Consider the following 18927-nt stretch of genomic DNA (forward strand, 5'->3'; position numbering starts at 1 on the left):
CCGCTCACTGCAAGCTCACCTCCCAGGTTCATGCCATTCTCCTGCCTAAGCCTCCCGAGTAGCTGGGACTACAGGCGCCCGCCACCACGCTCAGCTAATTTTTTGTATTTTTAGTAGAGACGGGGTTTCACCGTGACAGCCAGAATGGTCTCGATCTCCTGACCTCGTGATCCACCCACCTCGGCCTACCAAAGTGCTGGGATTACAGGCATAAGCCACCGCGCCTGGCCAGATATTCTTTAAAGTTAGTTATCTGACCTGCTCCCCTCCCCATCTCTTGGATTTCTAACTAACACATGTCAATTTCTTTTCCTTTGGTAAATCTCTTAGGAATCTATGTGTCATCTCTACCACAATACACCCCTACAAACAACCCTAATTTTACCACTGTGTCCTCTTTCTGGTCATTTGGAAATAAAATCTTCATAGAAATATTATCCCTTCCCCCAGTCTCTTTCCATATTATCTTTTCTGCCTTAGCTGAGCAACATTCCCTTCCCCAAACCCAATTTGCTGGATTTTATTTTATTTTATTTTTATTTATTTATTTATTTATTTTTTGAGACGGAGTCTCGCTCTGTCGCCCAGGCTGGAGTGCAGTGGCCAGATCTCAGCTCACTGCAAGCTCCGCTTCCCGGGTTCACACCATTCTCCTGCCTCAGCCTCCCAAGTAGCTGGGACTGCAGGCGCCCGCCATCACGCCCGGCTAGTTTTTTGTATTTTTAGTAGAGACGGGGTTTCACCGTGTTAGCCAGGATGGTCTCGATCTCCTGACCTCATGATCCGCCCGTCTCGGCCTCCCAAAGTGCTGGGATTACAGGCTTGAGCCACCGCGCCCGGCCAACTTTCTTATTTTAGAGATGAAGAAACAGAGATCCAAAAGGGACATCCTTTGCTCAAAGTCACACAGTTCTTTAGCAGCTAAACTGGACTAGAATCCAGGTCTCCTGACTCTGAGGACCAACTGTATTGTTAGAAAATAAATAACTATTTTTCAGGAACCAGCATAGTTTCTGAAATTAACATGGACAGAAATTGAAGGGCATGTGAAGAATCAGTTGATTATATGTAAAGCATGCCTATTATGTGATGAGCACCCTAATAAGAAGGAATACAGGAAATAACAACAAAAAGATATGTTTTTTCTGCTCTCAAAAGTGTATTATCTCATAAGCCTATGCTCAAAGCCAGTTGCCCACACATATAAATTCAAAGAAAGCAAAGAGAACTCCATTGCCAATGAGAGGATTAAATAAAATTTGAATATTCTCTGAAGTATGTAATAAATCAGACCAGTCATTGTCTCCAACAGCTGATCTAGAGTAGGGTTAGGATTCGATGGTTCCTTCTCCTACTATAGCCTATAAAGACAGAGTGGTCAAGAAGAAACAAGACTGACACCCAAGTTCTCAGGATTTGCCTCCCTATTTCCAAATCCATCTTAGCCAAGACCCTGGATTTGGCTTGTGACTTAACATTCATAGGGTTTCCCTATGGCTGGAGTGGAAAGGAGTTCAATTCCCTTGAGGCCACCAAGAAGGGACCATGGTTTCAGGGGTCCCAGGATTTCAGGGTCACCAGAGCAATCAGGAAGTTCAGATGGCTGATGATTCCAACCCAGGAATTCAGGACCTCTCCTCTATACAGCAACTTCCTCCACCTTTCATGTTCAAACAGGCTCTGGAATGAGATTCCAGAGAGTAATCACAGTTGCTAAATATGACTGCTTTTCTTCAGCGAAGCTAAAACTAGCTGGCTCTATCCCAGACCACCCTAAGTTTTGTCCTACAAACATTTCCTCCACTGAATACTTTTCTGGTGCAGTCATGCCAACTCTGTTCTGCCCAGTCCTCAGATCATCTCAGAGGGTGGTCTCTACCTTATCACCACCATCTGCCAACCAGTTCCATGTCCATACTTCTGCCTTGTTCTTTAAAGCATTCCCATGGCCCACTTAACTGGGCTAGACACACCTATCCTCTTTTCTAGTCTGTCTGGAACCTATTCTTTACTGGGACTTCTGGGAAGAGAGGCCCATGTCATAGATCTACACTATTGTTGTTTTGTTTTTTGGTTTTTGGTTTTTTCTTTTTCTTTTTTGTTTTTTTTGAGACGGAGTGTCACTCTGGCACCCAGGCTAGAGTACACTGGCACAATCTCAGCTCACTGCAACTTCCATCTTCTGGGTTCAAGAAGTTCTCGTGTCTCAACCTCCCAGTAGCTGGGATTACAGGCATGCGTCACCATGCTCAGCTAATTTTTGTATTTTAAATAGAGATGGGGTTTCACTATGTTGGCCAGGCCAGTCTTGGAACTCCTGACCTCAAGTGATCTGCCTTCCTCGGCCTCCCAAAGTGCTGGAATTATAGGCACGAGCCACTGTGCCTGGCCAGATCTACATACTTATCATTTATTTCTCATGCCCCAAACCATCTTTCTCATTTCAGGAATGTAGAAGGCAACTTATTCTCATAAAATTAGCCTGGAAAGTTACCAAAACCTTTCTCCCTCTTGCTAGTCCAAAAGCTGACCATTTTGGGGCCAAGAAAATGGGTGCCAAGGACAAAAGCAACAGAAAAATTAGAGGCGCTAAATAGAATGATAGGACAAGATAGAAAGAGCAAGGGGACCAAGTCCAGACCCCACACAATCATGTCTGACCTCCAGTTCTAGTTACTGGCTCACAAGGCACTGTGCTCAGAGATAGTTACTCCCAAGGACCGCCCCCCACCCAAAGAATACAATACCCTCTGAGGCTTGGTCCTTCCTGCCGTGTGTGCTCTCAGAAAAAGTTGAATGATGTTCTCTACCCCTTTCCAGGGATCCAAAAATCAAGAGACATTTCCTCAAAGTCCTGAGAGATGCCTCTGCCACTACACCAGTCTCAGACTTGTCAATTTTCCAGAAGGAAGGGGAAAAAGTTACAGGATTAGGTGATGATGGAGGAAAGGGCATGGTGGTAGGAAGGGTAACAGCGGGGATGTGAAAAACACAGATTTCAGAGGAAGACATGGCACAATTCTTCAAATGAGCAATACATTTACGAGGGTTGCAAGTACCTCTATTTATAGCTCTGTCTCTGATAACTCTGAAGGTTCAGAGTCTCCATGGCCCCTTAAGGTCTGGGCTAGACTGGAGGGACAGATAAGGAATGAGAGGGAAAGCCAGAAAAATGCCCTTTGGCCAGGGAAATGTGATTGGTATAGAAAACCAAGAGATAAACACCTTCCTGGGATGGAACAATCATCTGAGATCCAAGTTCACATCTAACTATGGCTTCTCCCACTTCATCCTCCCTACCCCCACCTGATGATATTCCACTGACTGGATGGTTCCAAACCCCATGACAAAAGTTTCCCACAATAAAACTCTGAAGAAGGAAGACAGACAACTTTTCCAACAATAGGTGAGAAATGCTGGCGAAACCATACCTAAGCCACTCTGCTTCATTTCTGTGGGTGGCCGTGAAGATGAAAAGAGCCGGTAGCCACCAGGCCTTGAGGATGAAGTCTCAGAAAGTACCTGCAGAAAAAGGACTCTATAATTAATCACTTTGCCACCTCAACCCTAAAGTTTTATACTTATCCTGGATTCCTGTCCCTACAAAGCTAAGCAATATTAGAAAGTTTGCAAGAACCAAAGGATTTATAGGAGAAGAGGGATGAAAAGGGAACAGAAAATGCACTTTATGGAGGGAACTGTCTGGGGCATCTTTCTATACTAGAAGCCACTTCAATTTTCAAGATGCCTTTCCCCAGAGCCCTCCCATTCCCAATCTGAGTTTGAGAAATCATTATTCAACCCATTCCTAGTTCTCAGCAGAGCGGTTTCCTAATCGTATCCATCCCCCCACAAGACTCAGAAAGCCGATCACAATTGCTCAGCCACAGATAAGAAAGTCTGGCCACCCTCTCTTCTTTCCATGGGACAGCTATGGCTACTGCAACCATACTACATTTCTTGTTCGAACCAAGCAGCCCTCCCCTCCAACTATCTCACCCCTAGAAACATGAAACAGAATTCTTACAATGCCCACAAGGGCCCAATCACACAACCCCCAATACACACACATCCCACCTAGATAGTGTCTGAGTCCCTAGATCCCAAAAGGCAAAGACAGAAGGTAAAACAGGAAGGTGAGGTAGGGAGGGACACCTGTGTGCAGGATGCCAGGTGAGTGGTGGACACAGCCCGGGGCTGTAGGCCGATGGCTGGGGAAGGCCGGGGGAGGTCTCCCGACCTCCTGTAGCGCCGTCCCCACAAGGGGATGAGGTCCAGGTTCCCCGTGCACTGCATGTTCATGACCTGCAATCAGACCAGGTGGAAAGCCAGTCATGGCTCCTTTAAATCCCAGGATCCCAAAAGTCCCAGTGCCCATAGGGCAGAGCTAGTTACAGGGCTAGAGAGGATGACCAGCTAGGGCATAGCTGCTATGAAGGTCATAAGTTTTATAATCTAAAATAGTTAAAAAGTATGAGATGACAAGAGGAGAAGAAGGGATGGAGGGAAGGACAAGTTGTATGCCTATATTTATAGAGCAAGGAAGATAAATATTAATATTAGTATTATAAGACTTTGTGACCAAGGAGCAGAGAGATGATTTTCTAGCAAAGCTGAGGAAAATATCCTGGACAACCATCACCCTGGATAAGCCAGGGTCTACGCAGCACTAGTAATTGAAAAGAAGGAATGTGATTACAATAGGAAGCTTCCTATAGGCCTGAAAGAAAGAAGTCAATCTTATCAAGTCTGAGAGATGATATACTGAGAGCTTTCCTTTGCCTGTGCCTTGTTTTTTTTTAAATTTTTTATTTTTCAAAAATTTTTTTTGTAGAGACAGGATCTTGCCCTGTTGCCCAGGCTGATTTTGAACTCCTGACCTCAAATGATTATCCCTCTTAGGCCTCCCAAAGTGTTGTGATTCATCCTCCCAGGAATTCAGGGTCTTGTTCCACTCCGGGGCTGACCTGTTATAGCTTCCTTTCAACTATATATTGTCTCTTACAGGATCCTCTTCCCTCATCTCTACTATTTGTGATTTCACCATTGCACGTGACTTTTGAATTTCCAGCTTTACAACCCTTTCCATCACCTTCCACAATAACTCATTTTGGCTATGGTGCATATAGCACAACATTTAAAGGTATCTTTTGGGCCAGGAGCAGTAGCTCACACCTGTAATCCTAGCACTTTGGGAGACTGGAGCAGGCAGATTACTTGAGTCCAGGAGTTCGAGACCAGACTGGGCAACATGTTGAGACCCTATCTCCACAAAAAATACAAAAAATTAGCCAGGCATGGTGGCACATGTCTGTCATCCCAGTTACTCGGGAGGTTGATGTGAGAGGATCACTTGGGCCCAGGAGGCAGAGGTTGCAAGGCTGCAGTGAGCTCAGATTGCAGCCCCGCACTCCAGCCTGGGTGACAGAGTGAGACCTTGTCTCAAAAAAAAAAAAAAAAAAAAAAGGTATCATTGTGGAGCCATATGCAGAAGGTATACGTATAACCATGTTTAAGGAAATAAGACTTATAACATTGTCCCAAATTCCATACTCTTCCTAATGCCAGAGCTGTGTTCTAGGTGATCTCTCTGGCTCAGCAACATCCCAGCACATATTTTCTGTTCCAGTAAGAACCTCCTGGATGCTCTGTGTCATGCTGTGCCTAAGTGCCACACCTAGCTGGATTCTAAAAATCGTAAGGATAAGCGAGGTTTTTTTTTTAATAGAAGTCAAAAGAAGGGGCCTTCCTCTCATCCGCCCCACCTGCTGGCTCCTCACCTGTGTGTTGTCCTCATAAAGCACGATGACAATCTGGGCCATGTATTTAAGCTCTGAGATGGCACTAAGATAATCCAAAGCTCGCTGCCATTGTGCATCCTGGGTCTCCTACCAAATGCAAAAAGAGGTAAGCCATTGCTTAAGGAAAATGGAGTCAGGGAATGAGCAGGGAGCTAATGAGAAGGGAGAAAGCTTTCATTTAAAAAGCATGAGGAGAAGAGTGAAAGAATGCTGGGAAAAAATCTGTTCACAGGCTAAAGAAGGAGGAGGATCCTTACATCAAGAAGTCCTCCATAATGGAAGACACTGAGTAGGGAGCGGACGTGGCTCTCACTGGTGAAACAGAGACGTGTTCGAACATGGCGACCTGGGGAGGGCATGCCTCGGGAGTACCTGAGATAACAGCTAAATCACTCACACAGTCAGTTAATCCTCCTCCCACCCTTCTGCACACTCTTTTCTCCCACCTCAAAGACTTCTCTCCTTTCCATCCCAAAATCTTGTCTATTCTTGCTTCCCCAGGCTGTTCCAGCCTTGATTCCCCCAAGACTCCCTGACATGCCCCTCCCTCCATCCAACACCCCTCCCAGCCCTCCCTCACAGGGGATGCCGCTTGTTGACAGACTCATCCTCGTGGGTTCTCTGCAGGTCAAGCAGTATCTTCCGCAACAGTGGAAGACAGAAGCCCACAGCAATTTCCAGTTTCTCCTCCCGGCTGATCCTGTACTCCTAGGGGCCACAGGCCAGGAATAAATACCTCAATAAATCTTGTTTTCTCATGCCTCATATTCCCAGGACCAAGATCATGCCTGTCTTCACCTCACGTCTAGGGCTTCTTTCATATCCACTACACTCCCCCTCTTCCAGGTGTCTCCTGAATTAGCCTCTTGTACTTACCAAGAGCCAGACTGGACCCTGAGAAATGTAGAAACTCAACTTATTCCTTCTCTAAGTGGCTTTCCTCTAGTCCCAAATCACCCTTCCTTTCCACCTTTTCTCTCTTTCCTTCCCAACACCCTCGTCCCCAGGCTAGGTCCCTTATACAAGACACACCTGGGGAATGACCACATCAGCCATTGCCTTAGAGAAACGGAGCAACTCGGCTGTGCCTTGAAGTCCAAGACTCCCATTGTGCTGCACATCATACTTGACACAGTCATAGATGTCAGGGATCTTACTGATATCATAGCGCCCACTCTTCTGTCGAAAGTCACGCTCTAGCTTGCTCCAACGCTGTAGCATTAGCTCTAGTGTCTCACTGTGGTAGAGCTGCAGGTCTGGAAGAAAGGCAGAAATCAGATAAGAATCAAGGATTTTACCTCCAACCAAAAACCCTGATGACTCTGAAGTAGAACCACAGGGAGGAGGAGGCCTGGTCTCTGACATTTAGCAGATGACACAAGAATGCCTGAGAAACCCATCCATACCTGAGACCTTGAAGGGAAGATAGTAGTATTCATACCCACCTACAGACCTGGGGTCCTGCATCCGTTCCCGGATGTGGTGGGTGAGGTTTTCGATCAGGTCAAATACCTGATCACAGACCTTCACAGGATTCTGGATGATAGTCATGGAGTTGAGCAGGGAAATACTTCTGGTGGGAGCCAGCTATGAAGAATTGAGAGAAGAAAAGCAAGATAAGCTCAGCACTAATTGCCCAGATTCCTGTGAGCTTATTACACAGAGACTACCCACAATACAGATCTGTATGCCGGTTCACTCCAGTGAGCATTCTTAGGTTACTGGGCATAGTAGCAGCTCTAGGCCTTCAGGTAAGGGCACTGCTCTAGCATATAGTCATCTAAGAGAGATTGATTTTAAGAGTCTTAGAGTCCAGAGAAAATAAAACAGACCTAAGTTATTTTCTTGAAGGCTCTAGAATACACATGGAAAATACTGGAGAATAAGGATTAAACCAAAATCCCTCAAAATCTCCACAGAATGTTTTCATGAGTAGAGATCAGAGATAACATCATCTTCTTCCTCTAAACAAGATGCCAGCCTGAGCCTAGAGTAGAAATGCTGCCTCAGAACTGGGTTCCGACTCAGGCTTTTAGGACAGTAACTGTCAATGAGAAATGCAGAGGGAGAATCAAGATTGTGGCTGAAAATGCACAATTCTATTTAGGTCCTCACAAGTTTCATTCTTGCTTTCAAAAGAAGACAAGGCAGAAAAGGAAAGCTGCCTTAGCTTTTTTGAGTTTGACAGTGAGCAATGGATTGGGAAATAAAGGAGCAACATCCTCTTCCTTATCAAGTCCTACTCAGAGAACACAGAAAATGCCATGGAATCATAGCAATGTGCTTACTTAGCTCATTTAAGAACCAATCAGAAATGTTACACAACAATGTAAATTCATATAATGCTACTGAACTGTACAGTTAAAAATGGTTAAAGTGGTACCACAATTTTACATTTTTAAACTTTTTTAAAAAATAACATATCAGAAGTGAGGAGTGGGAAGAGGAGAAAACCACTGCCTAGTCAATTGTGGCCTAGATATGCAGGAAAAAGAATGACCATATTGGGTAATGGCATATAGTGGAATTAACACTATAAAGCATTGTAACAGCCTGGGCTTTGGAGTTAGACTCCTTGGGTTTGTATTAGCTGGATGACATGGGAAAAATTGCTTAGATTCTTCTGAGCCTAGGTTTCCTCATCTGTGAAATGGGAAGAAAGTCCTTGTGGTCTGCAGTCCTCGTAGTGCTTTAAAGATGACCATCAATTTTTTGTCTTCCTTCCCTTTCCTTAAATCTGGCTGGCCCGGTGACTGCTTAACCAATAAAAAGGAACAAAGTTATGTTGTGCTAATTCTGAGCCTACACTTTAAGAAAGTTTTTAAACTTCTGCTTTTGAATATCCCTACTGCTACCATTTAATACATCCAGCTATCATGCTATGGAAACCATATGAAGAACTAAGTGGAGAGGAGAGGCACTGAGATTACTGGGAGAGCATGCAGAGGGAGAGCGCCAGCCATCCCACAATCCCAGCTGAATTCCAGATGGTTCCAGCTCCAGTCAATATCTGACTGCAATTTCAGGAGAGACTCCAAGCAAGATCAGATGAGCCCGGAACTGTGACAGATAATAAAATGGTTGTTGTTTTAGGTTACTATGTTTTGGGGTAGTTTATTATGCAACAATGGATAACTGAAACATTCTTTTGTTCAGGGTCCTTGGGATCTGAGCTGTGCTTTGGAATTGAGAATGTGTGGGACTTTAAAAGTGAATACAGTATATATGCCATATGTATATAATACCTCCAACAGGGCCTATGGCATAACCAAACACATTAATATTTCTGCCACAAAATGCATGACTATAAAGTGGGAAAACTAAGGATTATAAAAGTCTTACGACAGTTCGTGTCAGGTTTGGCTGCCAAATGAATCTTAGTGTCAAGAAAAAAATCTTTTTAATTTTCAAAATTATGGACAAGAGATTGTAGACCTGTACTTATCTGAAAGGGTTGCTGTAAGGATTAAACAATATGTGTAAAACAACTAAAACAGTGCCTAGCATGCAGTAAATACCGTTATTATTGATCCCTACTATTTAGAATTCTAGGAATTGGGGATCCAGGTTACTTTATTTATTTATTTATTTTTTTTTTTATTTATTTTTTTTGAGACGGAGTCTCGCTCTGTCGCCCAGGCTGGAGTGCAGTGGCCGGATCTCAGCTCACTGCAAGCTCCGCCTCCTGGGTTCATGCCATTCTCCTGCCTCAGCCTCCCGAGTAGCTGGGACTACAGGTGCCCGCCACCTTGCCCGGCTAGTTTTTTTGTAGTTTTAGTAGAGATGGGGTTTCACCGTGTTAGCCAGGATGGTCTCGATCTTCTGACCTCGTGATCCGCCCGTCTCAGCCTCCCAAAGTGCTGGGATTACAGGCTTGAGCCACCGCGCCCGGCCCCAGGTTATTTTAGAGCCTGACCTGGTCGTAGTCCTCAGGGCCAAAGGGCGCATCCTGCTGTAAAATATGGTGCAGCCGAGCCTTCACCCGGTGCTGGCAGCTGCTCAAAGACTCCCCATCGCTGTCCAGTAGCCCATTCATGTTGGCACTCTTCACCATTTACACTAAAATGGGTGTCAGCTCCCCTTCTAGAGCCAGAAGGCCCTAAAGAGAAAGCACAAGGTCTATTTGTTTCCCTTGCAGGTTAGCAGGTTAGTATCCCTAGGCCTAGATGGTCCCAGGGATCGAATGGGACCTGGTTGAAGAGATGGGGCCTACAATCACTGATTCTCAGCTCATTCTCAGTAGTACAAAATGGGTCCAATACATGCAGAAACTTCTGAGTTGGCCTACAAGCACCCTGAAATGCTCCAACTGGTTCTCTAAACTCTCTGCTTCTCTACCTAAAGGAAACTGGGACTATAGAACTATAGTATGCACCTTTGCGAAGGCAGCAGCAGTCATCTGAACACGACCCTCATCAGAGGCATAGATCTTGAGGTCGTGGTGGAAAGTGCTATGGAGACGAAGCAGTCCACAACCAGGGAAGCCAGCATAGTCACCTGGGGACAAAGCGGGGGACCAGGAATGGACTGCTATAAATACTCGTGGAAGAAAAAATATTCATTTCCCCATTGTCTCTGTCACTTCATTTTCCCCAACTTACTCTCTAATCATTTTTATCCCAGCCCTGTTGTGTTTACTCCCCAAAACACTCACTCTGTCCTCCAGGGTACATGCAGCGAAAAGCTTGCCCCAGCTTCTCAGTCTGAACAGGGCCAGCTAGAGTCAGTTCTCCATTCCACTTCAGCACCAGCAACAGGGATGGGGCCAGAGCCTCCCTCTGTGGATCTGAGGGAATAAGGGGCAGTGAATGGTCTAGATCTAAGAAAAGTAGTGGGAACATCTAAATGTTAGGTCTTCTGAAGAGGCCAGAGAGGTAATTTGGGGTATAGGTCATCTACAGGCTCAAGTAAAAGAGATCTGGTGGGGAGAGAAGATAGACAAAAAAAAAATAAAAAGAACACAAGATCTGAGAGGTAATAGTAAGGTGGACTACATCTTACCTTGCCCCTCATTAGAAGCTTTTATTCCATGAGGGTAGTAAGTCAATTGTACCTTCCGGTTTATACCTGAGAAGTGACCATACCTGCAGGATAAAGTCACAGTTTATTTTCTGTTCCAGCACCCCAACTCTCACTGTTATTGGCTCCCTTTTGCTATCCCTTTTCTCACATCTCCAATACAGACTTCAGCTGTTCTAGTTTTCCAGTCTTCTCCTCGATTTCACCACCTGGTTCTTTCTCCAGTTCAGCCAACAACAGCCTTGTGATATCCAGCACCTCCTAGAGGAAATAATAAGGTATCCATGCAGAAGGCCAAGTCCTAGACAGTTACCTTTTGATCCTAGTCTTTTATCGAGACTCCCAATGCCATATCCTCTCTCTCTCTCTCTCTCATAGCACTGCTCCTCCTGGCCAGATTCACTACCTTACCTGGAGCTGCTCAGGTCGCTTGAGTTTTAATTTCCCTGTCTTGTAGCCACCATGTTTTTCAAACAGAGCAAAAAACCTGAAGAAATAATGAGAAGCTTCAGTGTGGGATGAGACAGTCAAAGCCTGTAGGAGTTGCACCCCATGCAGTCTTCCTCACAAAAACCTATTTGTGTAAATTAGGACACTCTTCCTACCTTGGGTGTTTCACTTCCATCTTCATCTTCTGCTTGGGAGTACGATCCCCATGACGAATAATTGCAATGACACGACGAAGTTCCATCCTAAGATCATAAATGTTATCAGAGCCTCTCCCACACCCCCATCCCACCTCCTGTCATTACATTACTTGACATGTCAAAAAATAGAGGGGCTGAGCAGGGCTCATGCCTGTCATCTCAGCACTTTGGGAGGCTGAGGTGGGAGGATCACTTAGGCCCAGCAGAAACATACGGTGAGCATAAGCAACATAGGGTCAGCCTGTCTATAAAAAAGTTAAAAGAAAAAAAATGATCCAGGCATGGTGGCACACACCTGTGGTCCCAGCTATTTGGGAGGCTGAGGTGGGAGGATCACTTGAGCCCAGGAGGTAGAGGCTGCAGTGAACCATGCGTGCACCACTGCACTCCAGCCTGGGAGACAGAGCCAGACCCTGTCACAAAAAAAAAAGAAAAAAGAAAAAGAATAGGAAACTGTGATTAGGAATATAAATGGAGGCTGGGCATAGGGGCTCATGCCTGTAATCCCAGCACACTGGAAGGCCGAGGTGGGTGGATCACTTGAGCTCAGGAGTTCAGGATCAGCCTGGTCACATGGTGAAACCCTGTCTCTACTAAAAACACAAAAATTAGCCAGATGTGCTCACCTGAAACCAGGAGGTGGAGGTTGCTGTGGGCCGAGATCATGCCACTGCACTCCAGCCTGGGCAACACAGCGAGACTCTGTCTCAAAACAAAAAAAGGGTGGGGAATATAAGTGGAGTTAAGAAGACTGTGTATAAGAGGCCCAGGCTCCGTTAGTCAGATAGTGTGGGGTCAGGAAGTAACCAGTAGCCTGGCTGAAGGAGTCCCGTGGGTCTTCAGTAATATTTATTGAGGGCACCCTACATTCTAAGTATTATATCAGAACATTAAGGCCAGGCACACTGGCTTACACCTATAATTCCAGCGTTTTGGGAGGCTGAGGAGGATGGATCACTTGAGTACAGGAGTTCGAGACCAGCCTGGGCAACATGTCAAAACCCAGTTTCTACAAAAAAATACAAAAATTAGGCAGGCATGGTGGTGCATGCCTGTAGTCCCAGCTACTTGGGAGGCTGAGGCAAGAGGATCATTGGAGCCCGGGATGTGGACATTGCAGTGAGCTGAGATCACGCCATTGCACTCCAGCCTGGGTGACAGGGTGAGACCCTCTCTCAAACCAAAAATAAAAAACATAATAAAACCCCCATGCTCTCTCTCTCCTTCATCTACTCCACCTTAAAAGACAGATGCCCAGTCAGATGCCATGGTTTATCCCTATAATTCCAGTATTTTGGGAGGCTGAGGTATGAGGATCACTTGAGCTCAGGAGTTTGAGACCAGCCAGAGCAACATAGCAAGACCCCATCTCTACAAAAAGAAATGTGAGGCTGCGCACAGGGGCTCATGCCTGTAATCCCAGCACTTTGGGAGGCTGAAACAGGATGCATGCTTGAGCCTAAGAGTTCGAGACCAGCCTGGGCAATACAGGGAGATCGTGCCTTTACAAAAGCTTTTTCTTCTTTTTTTTTTTTTATTGAGACAGAGTCTCGCTCTGTCGCCCAGGCTGGAGTGCAGTAGCGCCATCTCGGTTCACTGCAAGCTCCGACTCCTGGGTTCACGCCATTCTCCTGCCTCAGCCTCCTGAGTGGCTGGGACTACAGGCGCCCGCCACCATGCCCGGCTAATTTTTTTTTTTCTTTGTATTTTTAGTAGAGACGGGGTTTCACCGTGCTAGCTAGGATGGTCTCGATCTCCTGACCTCATGATCTGCCCGCCTCGGCCTCCCAAAGTGCTGGGATTACAGGCATGAGCCACCGCACCTAGCCAACAAAAGCTTTTTCTTAAATTAGCCAGAGATGGTAGCACATTCCTGTGGTCCCAGCTACTTGGGCGCCTAACCTGGGAGGATTGTTTAAGCCCAAGAGATCAGGACTACAGTGAGCCGTGACTGTACCACTGCACTCCAGCCTGGGTGACAGAAGACAGAAAAAAATATATATTAGTTTTTTTTTCCTTGAGATGGAGTCTCGTTCTGTCACCCAGGCTGGAGTGCAGTGGCGCTACCTCAGCTCACTGCAACCTCCGCCTCATGGGTTCAAGCAATTCTCCTGCCTTAGCCTGCCGAGCAGCTGGGATCACAGGCACACCCTACCATGCCCGGCCAATATTTTGCATTATTTTTTAGTAGAGACAGGGTTTCACCACGCTGACCAGGCTGGTCTCGAACCCCAGACCTCGTGAACTGCCCGCTTTGGCCTCCCAAAGTGCTGGGATTACAGGCATGAACCACCATACCCGGCCAAAAAGTTTTTAAAAATTAGCCAGGCATAGTGAGTGGTACTTGCCAGTGGTCCCAGCTACTCAATAGGCTGAGGTCGAAGGATTGTTTAAGCCCAAAAGGTCAAGGATGTAGTGAGCCGTGATCGTGCCACTGCACTCCAGCCTGGATGACAGAGTAAGACCCTGCCTCAAATAATAATAATAACAATAATAATAATAAAAGACAGATGCCCAAATTCAGAAAATCTATTCAGGCAAAGAGGTCTAGTGTGGTTGGGAGGTTGAGGATACAGGCATCCATACAGTAGTCTCCAACCCATTCTCAAACTGAAATCTCAATGTTCTCTCTAGTGTCCCCTGGTACTATAGAACCAGTGTTAGTCTAGGCCAAGGTCCCTCATACTAGGAGCAACAGTGAAAAAAAAAAAAAAATCCCGCCTAAAACTCCACAAGAATATCTTAAGACTTTAACTTGAGGGCCGGGTGCGGTGGCCCATGCCTGTAATCCCAGCACTTTGGGAGGCCAAGGCGGGTGGATCACGAGGTCAGGAGATCGAGACCATCCTGGCTAACACAGCAAAACCCTGTCTCTACTAAAAATACAAAAAAAGGCCGGGCGCGGTGGCTCAAGCGGGTAATCCCTGCACTTTGGGAGGCCGAGACGGGCGGATCACGAGGTCAGGACATCGAGACCATCCTGGCTAACATGGTGAAACCCCGTCTCTACTAAAAAATACAAAAAAATAGCCGGGCGAAGTGGCGGGCGCCTGTAGTCCCTGCGACTCGGGAGGCTGAGGCAGGAGAATGACGTAAACCCGGGAGGCGGAGCTTGCAGTGAGCTGAGATCCGGCCACTGTACTCCAGCCTGGGCGACAGCGCGAGACTCTGTCTGAAAAAAAAAAAAAAAAAAAAAAAAAATACAAAAAAAAAAAATTGGCCGGACGTGGTGGTGGGCACCCATAGTCCCAGCTACTCGGGAGGCTGAGGCAGGAGAATGGCATGAATCTGGGAGGCAGAGCAAGCAGTGAGCCGAGATCCGCCACTGCACTCCAGCCTGGTCAACAGAGCAAGATTCTGTCTCAAAAAAAAAAAAAAAAAAAAAAAGAGAGACTTTAACTTGAACTTGAACCAGCAGTTCCACTTCTGTGTACACACAAGTAACGTAGTGGTTCTCAACCAGCTGTGATTTTGCTGCACAGGGGACGTTTGGCAGGAGACATTTTTGGTTGTCACAATTGGAAAGGTACTATTGGTGTCTAGTGAGTAGATGCCAGGGATACCGCTGAACATTCTAAAATGCGTAAGATAAGATATCTCCTCACAACCAAGAATTATCCAGCCTTAAATCTCAGTAGTGCTGAGGTGGAGAAACCCTGCTGTAGAGAAATTCTCCTACATAAGAAGACTTTTGTGAGGAAGTTCTTAACCTTCGTCATCTCTCTGTTGGTAATGAGAAAAACTGAAAATAGTTCAGAGGTTACAAGTAGAATCAATAAATATAATGTCTTATACAGAAATGACAGACTAATCACAATGTAAAAATAAAAGCTATATGTAATAAATGGACAGTTTCCAAATACAAACTGCAGAAATATACCTGCAGTACAATTCTATTTGTATAAACACAAATGTTACATATGGTTTATGACTGCATATATAATTAGCAGAAGTATAAAAACAGGGACTGGAAAGAAAGACATCGAATTCATGATAGTGGTTACCTTTGAGGAGAAGGGAGAATGGAACTGAGGATTCAAATGGTACTTCATAACCTTATCTACAATGTTTATTTCAATTGTAAAAAAAGATCTGAAGCAAATACACAAAAGGTTAACATTTGTTCATATGAATTGTAAGGATATGAATATCTGTTATTATTTTCCAAAAATAAAAATTGAGTCACACATCAGCAATTTTCCATGGTCTCCAAAAGCTCTCAGAAACACTGACCAGTGACTCTAGTAAAAGCCACAAACTCCTTAACTAAATGAACTTGTCTTACAGAAATGATATCTTATATATGTAATTAGTCTCATAGATTTTGAAAATAATCTTGAATTATTTGCTCTATCTTCATTTTAAACTCTTTCATTACAACTGGGGCTTGCAATTTTGACTAGAAAGTTCTAGCTGACTGCCGGGCACGGTGGCTCATGCCCGTAATCTCAGCACTTTAGGAGGCCAAGGCAGGCAGATCACTTGAGGTCAGGAGTTCAAGAACAGTATAGCCATCGTGGTGAAACCCTGTCTCTACTAAAAATACAAAAAATTAGCCTGGTGGGGTGGCGCGTGCCTGTAATCCCAACAACTCAGGAGGCTGAGGCTGGAGAGTCCTTTGAACCCAGGAGGCGGCGGTTGCAGTGAGCTGAGATCATGCCACTGCACTCCAGCCTGGGTGACAAGCGTTAAAATCCTGTCTCAAACGAACAACAACAAAAAAGTTCTAGTGGACCTTTATACAGACCTCGAACTCTCGATCTTTCCAGTCTTCATCATCTGCTGTCTATACTTCTCAGTTGCCATGGGGGTGCAACATTCTCCTTAGACGTAATATTTCTAGTTGTGCACTGTATGTCTCATACACACACTCTTCTCCCTAATAAAAAGGCTATTTTTTAAATTCCTTTTCAGTGACCTGACCCAATTTCCCTGACTTGGGACATTCCCAAGGTCCCTGTATAGTTTGAGCAATTAGAATTTTGTTACATTCCTCATCCTCGCTCTGAAGCAGAGACTTTCTCTCAAGCCTAAGATTCCTAACCCTTTGCCCTTTCTTCCATTGAGTCCTTCCTCGTTTTCTACTGACTGTACAGTCATGGTCTTGAAATTCTATTGCAACTACATAACGAGGCATGGTAAGTAATAGAACAGGGAAGAGCCTGTTTAAAAATAAGTGTCTGAAGAGAGACGAAAGGTCTAAATTCCCAGTTAACAAAGCAAAAATAGAAACCTGACAGAAATAGCTATGAAATAAGCCAGGATTTATTTAGATGCACCTCTAGGAGAAGCTAGACTTTAATGTGGTGTTCCCAGGGCCGCTTCCCTGTTTTCCATGCTCTTCTCCCCATCCGCCTCTCTCCCAAACTGTGTTGCGAAAGAAAAGAAAACTTCACACTCCACACTGGGCTAAAGGGCAGTCTTAGGCCGATAGGAATCAATGTGAATGGAAGGAAAGAAGCAAGGAGATAGGTGAGTAAGGTAAGGAGGGAGGGGCAGGCAGGCAATCTCAGGAACATCTATGTTAAATCAGATCTGGAGAAAGGGTAGAAGGGAGGGTACACGGTGTAACTTCTTTATCCCTTTGACTTTAGGGCTGCTTGCATACATTTCCAAAATCACTATGCACTTGATGGTGGACTCCATTGGTAGCGAAGAGGAAATATCAATACAAATTCCAGGCAGCAATACTTCCAACACAGAAAAACTCCTCAGGCCACCAACACTATTTTCTGCCCACCTTGAACAGTGGACACCTCACTTCCTTCTTAATGCAATTTTTAATTTTTAATTCTTCAGACACACTCCTCCTTCCGACTCCGATCAACTGTGCTCCTCTCCCTGTTCTCAGTATCAGCTGCTTCGTTCCGTCTTCTTTCCCCAACTTGCTACCACTCTTGCCCCAATAATGACTGCAGCCTCCCCATCCCGTCCCGCATCATTGGTCAACTAATTCCATTAATCCAACTAATCCTCTCACTGACTGATTCCCCAGTATTAAACTCCTTCACCCCCTCGCACGAGTCACCATACTGGGTAACATCTTTATATTGACCCCCAGTGACCCCCCACAAAGACGGCCTGCCATCCATTCTTTCCTCACACCACCCCTCTCTCGAGGCTGTCTTCTCTCCGCCGCAACCCATTCCTCAAGCTACCCCCTTCCCCCTGGACTCCAGCCCCACCCCTCCTGGCGCAGATCCCTTCCACCTTGATCCTCTGCCCTGTACGACTCCGCTCCTCTATCCTCCAGCAGGACCCCCTCTTCCTCACGCAGACCCCCACATACCCATCTACCTCCTCTCCCGCCGACCCTCTCCTCGGTACTCTCCCCGCACAGCTCCGGGTCACGAATACCGCCCTCCCATCCCGACTCCACTAGCCTTTGCCCGCCCCCGCCTTGGCCGCCCCACTCTCCCTACGCTGACACTAAGGCCCCTCCGCTGGGCCTCCTCCCAAAGCGGAGCCCACCCAGAACGAACCACTGCTCCGGGAATCCACCAAGCCCACTCTACCGCGCCCACCCCCTCCGATACCGCCACCAGCCCAGCCACTCCCCCACCGCCCCGGCCCTCACTCACCCGCCTCCCTTCGCTCGCGCAGCCGAACCTGCCGGCAGCGACACCTGACAGCGGCCCAATCAAAGCGCGACTTCTTTGCGGTGCCACCAATCAGCGAAGGGCGCGCACCGGCAACAGAGTCAGGAGGAGCGCGGAGGAGCGTGTCCCCTGGTGGCTCCGGGAGGGAATGCAACTTGATGCTCCCTTCCTTTGATTTCTTAGTGCGTCGCCAAAGTCCAGATGCACGGTCTAGACAGAGACGTTCCATGAGACGACGGGGTGGGTGGGAAGCCTGATGCTGAGAAAGTGGAAGAGGCAGAGTCTGTGCCATTGCTGCTCCTTCAGAGCAAAACCAGGTCTTCCAAAGGCCGGTCGCGGTGGCTCACGCCTGTAATCCCAGCACTTTGGGAGGCCGAGGCGGGCGGATCAAGAGGTCAGGACATGGGTACCATCCTGGCTAACTCGGTGAAACCCTGTCTCTACTAAAAATACAAAAAATTGGCCGGGCGCGGTGGCTCAAGCCCGTAATCCCAGCACTTTGGGAGGCCGAGACGGGCGGATCACGAGGTCAGGAGATCGAGACCATCCTGGCTAACACGGTGAAACCCCGTCTCTACTGAAAAATACAAAAAAACTAGCCGGGCGAGGTGGCGGGCGCCTGTAGTCCCAGCTACTCGGGAGGCTGAGGCAGGAGAATGGCGTGAACCTGGGAGGCGGAGCTTGCAGTGAGCCGGGATGGCGCCACTGCACTCCAGCCTGGGCGACAGACCGAGACTCCGTCTCAAAAAAAAAAAAAAAAAAAAAAAAATACAAAAAATTGGCCGGGCGTAGTGGCGGGCGCCTGTAGTCCCAGCTACTCGGGAGTCTGAGGCAGGAGAATGAGGTGAACCCGGCAGGCGG

The 18927-nt window shown here is 46.5% G+C and overlaps 1 protein-coding gene across 1 annotated transcript; it reads right to left on the reverse strand.

Moving 5' to 3' along the window:
* Positions 1-6377: 6377 nt before the first annotated feature.
* On the reverse strand, positions 6378-17959 carry LOC103245737 (inositol hexakisphosphate and diphosphoinositol-pentakisphosphate kinase 1-like). Its single transcript, XM_037995608.2, is given in 11 exon segments — positions 6378-6509; positions 6834-7057; positions 7247-7388; positions 9718-9900; positions 10177-10298; positions 10456-10587; positions 10803-10885; positions 10972-11081; positions 11232-11307; positions 11426-11512; positions 16215-17959. Coding segments are annotated over 11 exon segments (1350 nt in total). The 5' UTR covers positions 16274-17959.
* Positions 17960-18927: the final 968 nt, after the last annotated feature.

This window comes from Chlorocebus sabaeus, chromosome 26 (genome assembly GCF_047675955.1).
Source record: "Chlorocebus sabaeus isolate Y175 chromosome 26, mChlSab1.0.hap1, whole genome shotgun sequence".
Classification (NCBI taxonomy): Eukaryota; Metazoa; Chordata; class Mammalia; order Primates; family Cercopithecidae; genus Chlorocebus; species Chlorocebus sabaeus.